General features: G+C 44.4%; 1 protein-coding gene across 1 annotated transcript in view; it reads left to right on the top strand.

Moving 5' to 3' along the window:
* The window catches only part of DYNC2H1 (dynein cytoplasmic 2 heavy chain 1), a 1,714,832-nt gene that overhangs the window by 463,129 nt on the left and 1,234,665 nt on the right, over positions 1-17,038 (top strand). The window contains exons 29-30 of the mRNA XM_085621461.1: positions 3,108-3,220; positions 5,795-5,914. Coding sequence (XP_085477587.1) covers positions 3,108-3,220; positions 5,795-5,914 — 233 coding nt within the window. The remainder of the gene's footprint in view (positions 1-3,107; positions 3,221-5,794; positions 5,915-17,038) is intronic.

Raw genomic sequence — 17,038 nt, forward strand, 5'->3', positions numbered from 1 at the left:
GCTATTATGCATGAAACTCTCCAGTCTCTGTATTTATGGCTACTGTAAGGACAGAGGTTCATGGTCCTATGTTAAAGCTGTTCTGAATAAGGAATCAAATAATATGACAGCACAATTCAAAATGATTTCCTAGAAGTCTGGATTGGCTCTCAGGCAAGTCAAGGCTTCTATATTGATGCCTAGCTAAATATGTTTGTAGGGTAAGAGATTAATAACTACATTAAACACTAAATCACAGATGGAATGCTTCATCAAAATGCATTAACTGCGCACAAACCAGCTACCTCTCGAATTACTCGTTGAGTTTATGCTTGCCTCTGACCCTGGACAGCTCTCTGCTACTTCTTGGTTTGTGCTATAGTAATACCACATGCAAACATATATATGTACTTACATATAAATAGCGAATGACCTACTCTTCTTAAGAATTCTGGTGTTGAGTTTAGAGACATGCTAAAACGTGCTTGATTACTTAAATGCTAGGTGCCTATGTGCCTAGCCATGCATTGGGTAGAGCAACTTTTCAAAATTTGGAAATTCTAGACAATGTCTTTGGCATTGTACGGAATACTTTCCTGTAACATTCTATAATTGATGCCCTGGAGCAATGTAAATTCGAAGTGCTCACTATCTGGTTATTTAGTGGCATCTCATCAATGCATTGTAGCTCCTCTGGATTTTAATATTCTGAGGCTTTCAGTCATGTAAGACAAATCACCCTTTCTTGTACAAATCTGCCAATCTAAGCAAACGACATTGATTGTAGTCTACAGTTAAGCCTGTTTGCTCAACACTCAGAATGCAGTAAAAAAAAAAAGCGTAAGCCATGCTCATGATATCCCCCATATTGAGCCAAGGAGAGACTATGTAATGGAGCTGCTGTGCAGGAGTCATCGAAACCAGACGGAATGCTTTGACAGAGTGTTAGCACACTCAGATTAGTAACGCTGACTTAATAAAATAAGGTTCTCTGCTTTTGGGGAAAGCATCCTGGACATACTACTTTCTGTGGTTATGTTTTGCACAAGAGTTACTTCTTGCCTTTGTTCTTCCCATACCCTCCCTCCTCCTTCTCAACCCCCATCTCCTCCTTTTCTTGTGTGCGAGAGTGCCTGTTACTATACAGTAACAACTCTCTTCGGTATTTGCAAGAAGTTGTCATAGTTCATACAAAGAGAAACTCAGATTCAACTAAAAGCAGAGCGTTGAATCAGCTTAGGTATGAACATAGATCATGGGCCAGATGTACAACCCTTTCATTTAACGCCCTGCAATTTGCGACTCATTGCGAGTAGCAAATTGCGAGGCGCTAAATGAAATGTACAACAGTGTTATTACACTGTTTTGCAATTCCTAAGGGGGTCGCAAATTGCGAGGCTCATTACTATTAATGAGCCTCTCGCAATTTGAGAGCCCTTTGGGAATGCCAGCCCTCTCAGGGATGGTGGCCAGCTGAGCTCAGCAGACGACCATGCCTGTGACTGCTTTTTGATAAAGCAGCTTTTTTTTTAATGCATCCCGTTTTCCTTAAAGGAAAACGGGATGCAGTTAAAAAAAAAAAAGAAATGAAACATTGTTTCATTTTTAAGGGCAGGCAGTGGTTCCTGGGACCACTGCCTGCCCTTAAAAAATATTTTTAGAGACAGTCACAAAGGTGAGGGGGTCCCCTAGGGACCCCTTCCAAATTGTGACTGCATTACCACCCTCTTGAAGAGGGTGGTAATTTGCGAGTGTTTTGCGACCGCAATTGTGGTCACAAAACATTCACACATAGCATTGCGGACGCAATTAGGAAGGGAAGGCGACTCGCTATTTAGGAATTGTACAAGCCAACAGTGATTTTGCGTGCGCAAACGGGTTCACAAACTCACGTAGTACTTTTGGCCCCATCTCTCTTGCTATAGTAAGACATACTATTGGTGATCCTAGTGATGTAGCAAAATAATAGGAATGCATTTTATTAAGACACATGCACACAATTATAAAATTCCTAACCCCAATACACATATTTCAGGTGAGAGATAGTTTTAAACTTATGTAAGTAGTGAGCTTGCATAGGCGAATACATGGATGTACTGAAAAAGATACCTGTGAGTTCTGCAGAAATGCCTAGGTCACAGTGCACATTTGTTTTAGAAAACATACATGAATGATGTTTGGTCAATTTAGGTGTGCTGGACCACATAAATTGATTATAATTCTCTGCAGACTCAAACTTGACAGGGCATCAACAATTAGTACAGACATCACAGAAAAGGCTACCACATTTCTATCTGTTAAATAACAAGAGCCCGAAAGTAGAAGCTGTTTTTGCACTGTCATTGAGCACAGGGTGTAAACAATTGTGAATTCCGCCTTAGCACAAACCTGTTGAGAATATGTTAAAGTCAGACAGGCTGGGTTGAGCCCATTGACGTCAAATAAGAGATAATCACTCGCTATGCAGAAAATAAAATGTGTTACTAATTCTGAGAACTAAGACACAAGAAAGGGCTTCTGCTAAAAACAGGCACGTACATTCTTGGAAATACTTATGTGTTTAGGTAATATCTTACCTGCCCAGCTTTCTATTAGCGTCATGTAGGAATTTGTAATTCGTGTTATTTTGTGGCTTGTGCAGTATATATATTACTGCCTGTAATCCAGAACTTTGAACTTCAGACTTTGGTCTCTTTTTGAGACTGGCTGATTTTCCCAATTCCTTGATTAATTAAAACCCATATTATTGTGTAAAATTGATCTGCCTTACATTATTAATAGATTTTCCCTCCAACAATAGCTATGAGGGTTTACCAACACCATTAGGGCATAACGTAAAATATGAGTCCTGGCGACGTTTTGAAGTTACAAGCGAGCAAATTAGTTAATGGTCAGGAATTCACTGTAAGATATTTTAACAGCACTTCACTGTAAAGACATCCATGCTTGGATAATCTGTGTTACAGGTAAGTACATTTTTCTGTCGCTTCCTACCTCAAACTTAAAGAAAAGGACAACATACAAATTTAAGCATTCAATAATTCACTAAACATCAATGTGGCAAAATGTGAAAAGATGTTGATAAATAGTGCTTTATAAAATAACAATTTTATCATTTTATTTTTTAGGTGTCCACAGTGTGACATTTGATGAAAACTTCAAGCATATTATTGCAATGAAATCTCTTGAAGGAGAAGTTGTTACTTTAAAAAATAAGATTTTTGTATCTAATGACGTTGAGGTAAGGTGACTTTAGTATGAAAGGTGTTTTTTGCAATACTTTAAAAGGGGTATTCTACTGTTTATGATGAACCCAATGAGCTCGGTATTATTTTTGATACATCTATGTCAGTTGAGCCCCATTGTAAACAGATTATTTTCCCTTAAGTTGCATTAGAGTGCTCATTACTGTTTTGCAACAAAAGGAGACATTATGGTAAATCACAGCCAAGTTCTTATACAGAAAGGTCCATTTTAATTTAGTGTAACAAAAAACAATCTGATAGATGGAATGCTTGAAATATTCTCAGCCACTGGTGAAACCGGTTCTGGGTTTCTTGTGTTCCGGTTCAGGGAGGACCTGGTCTGGAAGTTTGGGCTGGACTGTTCCATTGGAGCTGGGTCAAAACTAATTTGCATATGACTGGGTCCAAACTGAGGTGGCATGGTGGGCGCAGAACTATGGATTGGGATGTGGCACAGGCAATTGCCAGTGGCTGACATTAATTCAAGCATTCCACAATTTTATTTTTGATGCCCTAAATGTGACAGGTATGCCCAGATGTGGGTCCCGTGCTCACTGTGCTACTGGAACCAATCTATACCTGGCTGATGAGCCCTAATAGAGGCGAAACTGGTCCTGGGTTGCTTGTGTTCTGGTTTAGAGAGAACCTGGCCTGGCAGGTTGGGCTGGACTTTTCCAAATGGAGCAGGGTCAAGACTGATTTGCATACGGCTGGGTCGAATCTGAAGTGGCATGGTGGGCTAAAAATGATGGATTGGGATGAGGCCCCAAGCCATTGCCAGGGGCTGATATTAATTAGAGCATTCCATCCATCACCTTGTTTTTGATGCCCCAGTTCAATTGAGAGCACAATGTTGAATTGCCTTTGCTTTAATGTTTTTTAAAAGGTATCCTGAAAGAGTAAATACAATATTGAGTTTATTTTGACCATTTTAGAAATATTACTTCAGTTTGAACAGTTCATATTTGTACAACAAATACTCATGTTATTGAAGTTATTGGCATTTGCACAGCACACATTCTGTATGGCCTCATAGTAGTACCGGAACTCCAGTGATTTTCCAACTGGTTCAGAAGTTTTCATTGCAGACTGGTGTATGATTCACTTTTTGATGAGGTGTTATGGGTATTGGTTACTGGTTTTATGTATGGTTGTGTAGCAATTCCTTACTAATTAAGCTGTGGGTTTACTATTTTATTCTATTTAGGATTGGTACCAGGTGAATCTGTTAATTTCTTATTTCCCAAGAGAGGGTGATTTGTCTGGAGGTTCATGGTGGCAAATAATATTAGTACCTTGGTAAATGGACGTATCTCTTGTTCATATCTGGGTTTTGCTGGTAGTGGCAGGAGTTCTATAGTTTCTTCTGTTGTGTGTGTGGCGTATTGTGGGATTAGTGCTGTTGTGAGCACACAACATCTGTGTGTTTATGTTTGTTCTGTGGTGGATGTGGATGATCGGTGCAATGTTTTATGTTACAACTTTGTACATTAGTGGTTAGTTTTGTTGTGAGCCCCATGAGTAATTCATTATTTGACGTCAACAAGCTGTGATGTGTGTATCAAAGCTTTTTTGAATAAAATGTTCTTTTGGAAGTGTCTTTCCATTGTTTCTTAGAGATAGAGGTGCGATGATCCACGTGATAGCTACATGACATTCCTGGCCTGTTTTAGTGGTATAATTTATATCCAATGTGTCCTATGTGCACCGAGTTATCCTATTGGAGCAATGAATGCATTGCTACCTAAGAAAGCTGTTGTCTAGCTATGGTGCCTTTTGAATGAAAACATTTAAATATACATGTGAAAGGGTACAATACATTAACTTTTTAGCTCACCAAGTACAACAAATCACAATTCTTTCTGCAGTGTATTGTAAAGCTGTTTCATTACTTTTACACTGTGTTTTCTGATTTCTTCTCTTAGCTCATGAGGTACTTTATCATACTTTTGCCCTAGAGGATTGCCATTGCATCAATGCTGTGTTCAGCAGAAACCTTAAACTTCCATCATTTACAATGTCTACAATATGAAGATGAGCTGTTTTATGTTAATTGAACTCCCAAACAGTGGAAGCCTCTATTAAGAGTTTATGAGCCACTGAACTGGTGGACGGATTGGTTGGGGATGTATACGATTATGTTGTAGTAACACTTTGTTAACAAGATGTGAACTAATATAGATCATACTTAATACAAGATTGATTGATTTTTTTCAATTCTTTGTGTAATCATTCATGTGAATGTTTTCCACATGGTTGGCATGTTGCTCCATATGAGACTTGTAATCATCTACGCCTTGTTTCATATCCGCATTGAACTGATGTTGCATCCTTTATTCTATCTGTAATCGTTAATGTAATTGTATTGCATAGAAGTTGCATATTTTCAGCACCTCTTACTTGCCAGTGCAGTTTTCACTAAATTACATTATGGTTCACACATTTTAATAGCATTTGTTTTTATTTGTTGATTTGATGTTGCTTCATTAGTGTTTGTAAATTACTTCATTTTTATGTGGTGAGTACAGTAATTGAATTAATATTTACTTTGAATTGTTTTGCTTGGATAGGTTTGGCTGAACAGCTTAGCCAACGAAATGAAAGCAACTTTGAAACAATTACTGATTGAATGTGTTGCTGCTGGAAGAAAATCTAATAATGCAATTGATCCATCCCTCTTTCCATCACAGGTAAATACTACTTTTTTGTTAGTTAATTGTATTGTACGGTATAACCGCATTTTGGCAAACAGCTAATATGAGTGTTCATTTTCTCTCTCTCTACTGTATGTATTGTTTACTTTCACTGGAAAATGCAATTTGACCCTCTGTGTGAATTTATCTGAATGTTGCAACTCACAATCAAATTACCCCCAGAAACATACATACATATATTAAAACACACAAGTAATTGTTGAGTGCATTTATATATAGATATGAGAGAAACAACATTGTATCATTCTATGAAAGCCTCCGTCAGGAGAACGTGGAATGCAGTTGATGAGCTGGAATCAGAGTCAAAGTGCAAAAGATTAGATGGTTAAAATAGTTTAGAAAGACTAATGAGAAACCCACCATCAACATGTTAATGTGTTGAAAGAAAGGTAAGGGTAGGAGTGAGAAGGCCACCTCAAACATAGCAGTTTCATAGACGTACACTGTATGATAAAGAATCTAGCAGATGAAACACCCTTTGGTGATTAGTATGGTTTCACAGGAATGACAGACTATAAAAGATCTGGTGTGTGTAAGAGAAACTGGATTATTAGTTGGGGGTTGGCAGTCCACCACAGGTGATAATGTCACTATTCTTCTTAGGTACAGTACAGGTTTCAGTAAGTTAAACCCGAGCTCAACTCCTGGTAGCTGTGGTACAGAGTAGACAGACTTAACTTAAGAAATGTCTAAAGTACCAAAACCGTTTATTAGACCAAAACACAACACAATAAAAATACCACTCCAGTTTATAAAAAGAGAGAATATTTTATTGATCAAATTGACATAATAAAAATAAAAATCCACTTAGGGGAACCAAAGATATGAATTTTTAAACTTTTAAATAAAAATAGCACTGAACATTGTTAAATGTCAACCACTGTCATCTGTTTGTACTTGACTGGTACCTAGACACGAGTTAAGGCTGACCGTGATGAAGTGCGGGTTGGATACAGAGATCAGGTTTGTCCAGGTTGGATGTTTTAACTTCTGACTAGTCTCTGAAGTGGAAGTCAAAAATTCTTAGCTGTGCAAGGCAACAGTCTGTGGCCGAGATGAGTTCTACGCAGCGGGATAGGTCTTGGATGAAATCCAGGTGAAGCTGTCCACTTTTGGCGGTACAACTCAAAGTGGAAGTAATTCAAAATTTGCACTAAAGGAAGGTCTCTCGCTGGCTGGAATACTTTTAGCACCATCGCCAAGTGACGATTTCTACCTTTGGACATAGTCACTTTCTTGGAGCTTGGATTCCTCAAACGGGGCAAGGCTGAAAGCTGTAGCCGAACAGGGCTCCGTGAGGCAGGATACCTTCTCTGTGACATCCCACTGAAATGGATTTGCTGATGCAAAAAATCTCTGGGTGGGAGCAACCTGAATGTTTGATTTAGTGGCAGAGCACTTTTATTGGATTGACTTAGTAGGTTTGTCCAAGTATTCTATCGGCTCTTCAGGTAAAAAGTCTTGCAAAATTTTCTAAGTACCAGATTTTAAGGTTAGGCAGGCGGAGTACACTCTTATGTAACCAAGGGTTCCAGGACCTCCAGGAACAGTAGTTTAGGGTCAGGACGCACACCAACAGAAGCCACTAGGTGAGTGCAGGGCAATTCCACTCGGAACTGGTTAGCAGGGGTCTTCCAGGAAAGTGGCTTCATGTAGCTTTTCTTTTCCTGTAGCTTAAAAGAAGGCCAGTCAACTGACCCTTAGAGTTCACTTCTTAGTCCTGGGTACAAATGAGAACAGGTATAGCCCTTAAGGTTCTCCACACAGGTCACAACATCAGGTGACGTCTTTCTTCTGTCTTTCACAGGTTCATTTCCATTCTGTAGAGGGTGCCCAGGGGTGCCAGATTTATGCCTGGTAGTAGCCTGAATGTGGGGATGGCTCTTGGCCCCTCCATGACCAATAGGGAAACAGTTAACACTGGTAACCCTACCCACTTTTGCAGCAGTTCCTGTGTGCCCTACTGAGAACAATATCAGAGTGCCCCTCTCTACCTAGTTCCAACATGGCAGAACCTTTTTTCCCCTGTGCAGAGCACCTGTGCCCACCCTAGATGTGTGACCAGTGAAATAAGCAATTCCACTCCATGGTCACTCGAAACTGGTTCTGGTGCAGCTTCTCTCCCTCTGAGACTGGTGCCTAGCTGGCTAGTTAGACAAAGGGAGGCAGGCCCAGGTGTGAGCTACATCTGCCAGCGATAGGGTAGGCATCCTTTAAAGATATTCAAGGGCCAGGCAATCCTGTCAGGGGAAAGTCAACTTGTCCCCACAAACAAGGCAAATGGGCTTCTAGAAGCTTTAGGCAGGCTGAAGGTAACTTTTTAAAAGTACCTTTTGTAAAATATGTATTACAAGTGGATATGTAATAAATATTTTATGAAGTCCAATAATGAGCTTTTTATGTGGTTCATGAGTGGAGATAACCTTATTCACTTTTATAAAGTATCCCAGTGCTTTCCTTTGGAACAAGCAACCTTTCTACAGTGAAAATAGCTTTAAGTGAAGTGTCAGTGTAAGGAGGACATGCTTAACATTAACTTGTACGTATCCTTATTTTAAATATTATGCATCTTGTGTCATTCTAGTGGTGGCACAATGTCTGTGGCAGTCCATTAGTGACATTCAACTTACAGACCCTGGCTACACTTAATACCATGTACTAGGGGCTTAAAGGTAGGTTAATCTGATAGAGACATCTAGCTGCAAATTCCTTAACTTAGAATATCCCCAGGCGTCTGACTGGATCCAGAAAAAATCTTCAGCAGTACCTCTGCGCGCCAGGAGGCGGCATTGCTTGGCTCCATCCTAACGTCGTCCACGAATATGATGTCAGTGGAGCCATACAAGTCCCTGCCGGCGTGCTGACGTCAGTTTTCCTTCTTTTCCGCGTCCCAACGTGGATCCGGAGAAGCGGTTATCTCTGGCCTGTTTTTGGTTTTAAGGCCTTCTCGCCGCCTTTGGCATCCGGGAACAGGGTGTGATGCCTTCGGGCTTCAAGGCGTGTGAATCCTGTACGCGGCAGATGTCAGTGACTGAGCCACACGTAATCTGTATGTGGTGCTTGGGAGAGCATCACAACTGCGAGGAGTACGACGCCTGCCGATGGCTGAAGCCGAAGTCCCTACGGGGACGTCGCATGAAGCTGCTGTCCACCCGGATGCCCTGTCCGGAGTCCTCACACCGCCAGTCTCCTTCTCGTGCTGGGGGGTTGGTTCGGGACAGGTCGCGGAGTCGTTCCAGCGGACGTCGCTCTCCTGTCGCAGGTAAGCACAAGAAAAAGAAGTCACGGAGGTCGCTGACCTCATGCGATGGCGGAGCCCGCTGCTTCCGGTCTCCACTGGACACATCCCCTCAGGAGTCGACCCCCACTTACCTGCCATTTCCTGGGGCTGGGGTGACTAGGGCCCTGATGGAGGCCTATTTTCGGGCCTTACTAGCTGTCTTTGGGACACCCCCTCTCGCTAGCGTGCCTTCGGGCCCCACAGAGATGGGGTAGGGGCTCAGATCAGGATTTCGCCGGCGGGTTTGCCCTTGGTGCCGGTCGAGCACCCTGACTCCGGTTCTGGAGTCGCTGCGACATCGGGACACGGCCCGGAGGGGCATCCTACTCGCACATCCAAGCCTTCCATGCCGTCTCCGCACAGCCCTGTGCCGATGCCGGCTGAGGCTGCAGTGCAGTTCTCGACTCCGAGTTGACTCAGTTTCTCTCTGCAGGTATCCATCTCTGTGGAAGTCGCGCCGACGCCAGACGAACAAGGCTGCTTCGGGGATCATCGACGTCGAGACGACGTCGTCTTGACTCCGGTTCCATCCCCGACGGTTCATTGATTGGTGGAGGATGTGGAGGCCAAAACTGAGGAGGCCCCTGTGGGTTCGCCACCCCCAGGGTTGTTTCGCTGTCCTTCTGGGCAGTAGCCAATGCACTGGCAGGGCCTTGGATGTCCTCGAGCTGTAGAGCCTCCACGTTTTGGTGGCTGGCTTAGTCTCATGCCGTCCCCTACGGATGACCTGTTGTTGCCACCTCGGATTGCCACGGTGGCTAGTGCGGCTTTTGGGGGAGCGGTTCGCAGGGCTACGGACATTCTACAACTGCAGCCACCCTAAGCCTCTCTGCCCTCTGATCCCTTGCTGGATTTGGTCTACCAGGGCACAGTGGAAGTGGAGCCCTTGCTGCCATTTGGTGAGTCATTGTACGACACTCTTCTGGGGACTTGGGCAAAGCCCTCTTCGGGGGACCCGGTGGATCGTGTTATTGCACATCGACATCGCCCTGCTCCAGATGACCCTGTCTGTTTGTCCCTCCATCCTAGGGCTCAAGGGTTGGTAATTCAAGCAGCTTCAGTCTTGCTGCCTTCTGCCCCTCATTCGTTACTCCCTCACACTTGGAAGTCACGCTGGTTGGAGTTGTGTGGCCGCCATGTATTTGCGTCCACCAGTGCAGGCCCTAGATCCCTGAACACGTCTTGCGTGTTTGCACGGGCTACTTCTGCCCTTTGGGACTCTGTCGAGCGCCTCCTTCCCTCTCTTCCGAAGGGTCCTGTGACTGACCTGGATCGGTTGATTCATGATGGCCGGGAAATGGCCCAATTTTCCATTCAGTCGGACATTGACACCACTGATTCGGTGAGTAGAGCTATGGCCCGGTCAGTTGCTCTGCGTCGCCATGCCTGGCTGCGCGATAGCTGTTTTCCTGCTAATGTCCAGGAACATCTTAGGGATTTGCCCTTTGATGGTCTCACTCTGTTCGATAGACATGCTGACTCAGCGGTTCAACATCTCATGTCTGAGTTTCCATCAGTTACATGGTTTCTAGACCTTCTTGTGGACTTTGGCTTTTAGTTGCCGTATTGTCCCTGCTTTTTCTGGTGCTTCGTCTCTGGGTTCTAGATGGTATTGCCCAGACGGACTGTGCGGCTCTTTCCCCATCTTTGTCCTTTTTTGCTACAGCTGGCCAGGTGTTTCTGCATTTCTTTTTGAGTCCTCTGCCTATGATCACGTCTCAAGAGGTATCCCTTGCTTTTATAGGGATGTGCCATGCTCCATGTGGGGTACTCATTGGCTATTGCATAGCTGCTCTTCCTTGCACGGGGGGTTTGAAGGCTCCCGCGAAGCCTTCTTCGGAATATTTATTTTCTGTGTATACTGCGGGTCTCCTGATTCGTCCCGCTCTACCCATGGGGTTGGTGTGGCTCTCTCCTGGGGCTTCTGGGTTGTCGTCTACGGTTGGTCTGTGGCTCTCTCCTGCCTCTGTGGAGGCACACTTTCCGAAGTGTTGTTTGGGTTTCTGCCCGCCTGGGTCTCCACTGCGTGTTCTTTTGTCTTTGCTGTGCTCCTTCTGCCTGTTGGCACATGTTCCTTGGGGGCATGTTTTTCTGTTCCGTTCCATAACAGTTTCTTCCATGTTCTGTGTGGATTCAAATGTGTATACACACAGCATATGTTCGCTGTCACAGGGTGCCGGTGATGTTCCTTGTGACCCGGTGTTGACTGCGTTCTATTCTAGCCCATTCCTGGTGTGAGGAAGCGCTTACGTCTTTTCTCATGGCTCAGGCCCTGTGGGTTTTTTGCCTATAGGCAGTGGAGTGTCCGCTAGCTACGTCTCTGCTGTGTGTTGCCTTATTTTCTATTTCCATCTGCACTGCCCTGGCCGGGACTCCGGTTCCTTTGCTAATTGCCACGCAAAGGTTTAGGTGCTTCTGCTCCTGGTCTTCGCTGCTGTTTTCTGACCCTCTGTGGCCTAGTGGTGAGCACTCTTACTCCAAAGGTTATGTGTTCCACTCCAGGTGTTTCACTGATTGTGGGTTCTCAGTCAACTCTAAAGGCGATATTGCTTTCCTTTTCTGTCAGACCTATGTCTGTGTATTTCTCACTCATTCCTCATAAGTGTAGTGATCAGTGTCTCCGCCTGTCTCACGGGAGGCCAGGGTTCCTTTCCCGTTGAGGGGATGCTCTCGCTTTTTAGGTATCTTGACATAGTTGTGTTCCGCGCTGCTTCACACCGGTGCTGTTGGTACCTCTTGTGGAGTCTCTTTTTACCTGGGGCAAGCTCTTCATGCTTTTCCCCATGCTTTTAATTTTTTCACACTTATATGTCTCTATATACATAAATATATATATATATTTTTACCGTACGTACGCGTACGGTAAAAATTTATTAAAAAAAAAATTATCCATACTCTCCCCACCCCATGTGCAAATGGTGCCCGAAGGGCACCATTTGTGCATAGCATATCACTGATGTGAAAAATTAAAATATTACCTTTCACAACGAAGCGCATCATATGTCCTCCATGTGCGCACGGTGCGCGAAGCGCATCGTGCGTACATGGCCCATCTAGCGTAACGTGGGCACGGCACTAACTGCGTAAAGTGGGCACGCGGTGCGCAAAGCGCACCGCGTGCTCACTGTGCGCGCACGGTGCGCGAAGCGCACCGTGCGCGCACGGAACGAACTGCGTTAAGTGGGCGCGCACGCCACGAATGGCGTAAAGTAACTTAGCATTTAAAAAACCGTACAAATTCACTGAAAAAATCATAGGTTTCACACACGTTATAGTTAGGAATTAGCATTTAAAAAACCTTGCAAATTCACTGAAAAAACCATAGGTTTCACACATGTTATAGTTAGCGGAAATTTTACTGATAAAAAACCAATGAAATTCCCCCGTTATAGTTAGTGCAGGCAACTATAACTCACGCGACTGCAATCTTCTGCTGATGACATATGTCTTTATGAAAAAAAAATATTTGTAATATATGTATAGCTAAAAATTTATGGAAGAAGACATGGGCAAATAAGTGTCTAAATACAGTATTAGCATCAGCAGAGGATTGCGGTCGCGTGAGTTATAGTTGCCTGCACTAACTATAACGGGGGAATTTCATTGGTTTATTATCAGTAAAATTTCCGCTAACTATAACATGTGTGAAACCTATGGTTTTTTCAGTGAATATATATATATATATATATATTGTATCCCAAAGAGCCTTGCGCAGCGAGAGAGCACTCTACAGCCTTCCCACCATCCGGTTTTAATTTGCAGACTGCCTTTCATATCCATCCATCTTCTGTTTTGCCAACGCGTTTCAAGACACTGGGTCTCTTCTTCCAGGGCTATTAAAAGACACATCTGACAGCGAGCATTGATGCCATTCACCTTTTATTCATTTTTCGTTTTTGAACCGCCCCCAGTGGGCGTATGCTGAGTGCAAGATTTTTCGTTTTTGAGCCGCCCCCAGTGGGCGTATGCTAGGTGCAAGCATTATGGGACATGTAGTCTTCAGTGCGCGCAACATTAATCCTTTAGTAAGTTCAAATGTGCATTTTCATTTTCATGTCTGTATTTATACCTTCGTAGGTGACGGACATGAAGGCAGGCTTAGTGTGCAAGGGACGCTGTGCTACCGGTCCTGAACAATCCGGGACCTCGGCCTCTTCAACCGGTAATTTGAATTCCTCACCGGTTGATGATGGGGCTCATCTCCGCGCCTGGACCGCAGCGTAATATTGTATCCCAAAGAGCCTTTGCGCAGCGAGAGAGCACTCTACAGCCTTCCCACCATCCGGTTTTAATTTGCAGACTGCCTTTCATATCCATCCATCTTCTGTTTTGCCAACGCGTTTCAAGACACTGGGTCTCTTCTTCCAGGGCTATTAAAAGACACATCTGACAGCGAGCATTGATGCCATTCACCTTTTATTCATTTTTCGTTTTTTAACCCCCCCCAGTGGGCGTATGCTGAGTGCAAGATTTTTCGTTTTTGAGCTGCCCCCAGTGGGCGTATGCTAGGTGCAAGCATTATGGGACATGTAGTCTTCAGTGCGCGCAACATTAATCCTTTAGTAAGTTCAAATGTGCATTTTCATTTTCATGTCTGTATTTATACCTTTGTAGGTGACGGACATGAAGGCAGGCTTAGTGTGCAAGGGACGCTGTGCTACCCGTCCTGAACAATATTACGCGGCGGTCCGGCCGCGGAGATGAGCACCATCATCAACCGGTGAGGAATTCAAATTACCGGTTGAAGAGGCCGAGGTCCCGGATTGTTCAGGACCGGTAGCACAGCGTCCCTTGCACACTAAGCCTGCCTTCATGTCCGTCACCTACGAAGGTATAAATACAGACATGAAAATGAAAATGCACATTTGAACTTACTAAAGGATTAATGTTGCGCGCACTGAAGACTACATGTCCCATAATGCTTGCACCTAGCATACGCCCACTGGGGGCGGCTCAAAAACGAAAAATCTTGCACTCAGCATATGCCCACTGGGGGCGGTTCAAAAACGAAAAATGAATAAAAGGTGAATGGCATCAATGCTCGCTGTCAGATGTGTCTTTTAATAGCCCTGGAAGAAGAGACCCAGTGTCTTGAAACGCGTTGGCAAAACAGAAGAGGGATGGATATGAAAGGCAGTCTGCAAATTAAAACCGGATGGTGGGAAGGCTGTAGAGTGCTCTCTCGCTGCCCAAAGGCTCTTTGGGATACAATATATATATATATATATATATATATATATATCTCAAAAACAGGTGCCCTGTGCACAAGAGCGCACTCGAGTCAGCGCCGGTCTGTGGCAAACCTTTATTCTGGGAAGAACAGGATACAGGCTGAGTCAATAAATCCAAATATGCTGTGTAATTCACAACAAGTTTCGGGTGGAACGTCCTTCTTCCTGGTGTATCACAGCCACATTTCAGTATCACGCAGCTGTTGCTATTTCTGCCCTCCAATGTGCCAATCAGGTGAGGTTTCTGTCCCAGATGGATTGTGGGACTTACAGTGTGTGAAAACTTTCTTGGCCACAATATCATCTAATGATATATATATATATTCTTCTGCTTGGAGGAGTTTCGTTTGGATATATATATATATATATATATATATATATAACCTACTGGCGGTCGCCAGTAGGTAGTTATAGTTACAACCTAGTTTCCATAGGAAAAGCATTGTTTTTTTTTTTTTTAAAAAGAAACCTTTATTTGACTTCAAAGAGTTACAGACATGGTCCTACAACCACTTGGGCCGGCCGCTAAGTAGTACGAGAAGAGTTAGTTCATCGTTATACAGACATGTCAATCAAAAGATCCCGTTAGTCCGTCCGCACTCTGAGTAAAGGCAGCAGTATGTATCCAAATACCAGTATAAAGACAGTTTCAGCTTTTAATTTAAAACTTATAAACATTTCACACAAACAAGGCAATAAGAATTATAAGCATCAGTACGTGCTCCCCAGGTTAGGGAAGTCCCCATCACATAGTAAGCATAAATGGTCTGCGACAGAGGAGGGGGGGGGGCCCCGGGAGTGGAGAAAAAGTCAAACTGTAGCATAATCATGACATAGCAAATTAGGAATGTACAGCTTGGGGGACAAAGGAACATCCAATACTATCGCCAGAGGAGGGGCGCAGATGTCTCCGCGATAAGAATTCCACGGACCCCACACCTTAGACCATTTCCTGGGCTTGCCTCTCGCCACATACACCGTCTTTTCTCTAAACATGCACCAGTCCATATTCTCCTTTTATACCGAGATCGTGGGTGACCTCTGAGAACCCCATAACTGTGCGATGTCGCGTTTAGCCACCATATTCCCCAAAGTCTCCCACTGCGTCTGCGTCACATCATAATCATTTGGCTCCCACACGTTCAGCAAACACCTTCTAGCTTCTGGTAACAGAGCGACGTGTGTGACCTCTTCCATTACCGCATGCACCCGATTCCAAAAGCGAGCCACCTCAGGACATTCCCATATGACGTGAAGGAAAGTACCCAGCAAACCACAGCCACGCTTACACAGACCATCCACGGAAAGACCCATGCGCATGAGGCGGGGTCCAGTGACAAACACTCTATGGAGTATCTTCAATTGTACGAGCCGAAGGCGAGCCGGAATCGCCACCTCCCTCGGGGAGGCCACCACCGATACCCAGTCCTTATCGTCCAATACCAACCCATCAGCTACCCAGACCTCCCTCAGGTGGGTCAACAGATCCGCCCGGTCGTTTATAAGCTTTTTATAAATCAAGGAGATTGTGCTATCAGGCACGTAGCCATCTAGCACCCTGTCCTCCAATGGGGAATATTCCGGGATAGCAGTAGCATCAGGAAAAACCGAACACAACGCATGGCGGACCTGAGTACTCCCTATCGTTCAGCTTATATTCCACTTTCAGCATGTCAAACGTTTTAAACTTCCCTTTCACCCAAAAATCACTCACCTTACATATGCCGATCATATCCCATTTCTCAAATCCTTTTGTTTTCCACAAACAGCCCAGCCTTTCTGAAGCATACAGCGGGGTCGCTCGAATCAGGCGGTCCTTCCATCCCATCGCAGCATTCGCAGCATGCCACACATGTACAGCTATCTTTGTTGGGCCTGTCAACTGCACACCGGGAGACTTCGAATAAAGTGCCTTATTGTAATCCCCACCGGGCAATAACATTTTGTCCATCGCAAACGCAGGGTTCAGGGCCGGTCCGTACATCCCATGATTCACCGCCGCCAGTTGGGACACCCAATAATATCGCTTGATATCGGGGAGTGCAATACCCCATCATACCAAGGGAGTGTTAATTTTGTGAGAGCGATTCGCGATCGCCCGTCCCAGAACAATTGCCTCTGCAAACTCTCAACCTCACGAAAATAGCGAGCCGGTATAACGTCAAGCGTGTTTTGTAGTGCATACAGGAATCTTGGTAGTGACATCATTTTAAACAACGCCGCCCGTCCGAGCGGCGAAAGCGGAAGCCGTCGACCAACCCAAAACATCGGCCTTTAGTCGCTGATGTGGGGGGAGCAAGTTCCGCTCATAACGGGCCACAGGGTCTAATGTTATGAAGGCTCCCAAATATTTAAACCCCGATTGCGAAATCTGGATAGGGCAGCCACGCGGGAGGAGAGGAGCATCACCCGAGAGAACGTAGACGCATGACTTAGTCCAGTTAATGACCAAGCCGGAGTTACGACCAAATGAGTTTAGAACATCGACTAATACAAGTAAAGACTGCCGGGGAGATGTGAGGTACAGGAGAATGTCATCCGCATAAAGAGAGACGCGGTCCTCAAATTCAGGCGTCCATCGAATGCCCC

The sequence above is a fragment of the Triturus cristatus genome, chromosome 8, assembly GCF_964204655.1.
Source record: "Triturus cristatus chromosome 8, aTriCri1.1, whole genome shotgun sequence".
NCBI lineage: Eukaryota > Metazoa > Chordata > Amphibia > Caudata > Salamandridae > Triturus > Triturus cristatus.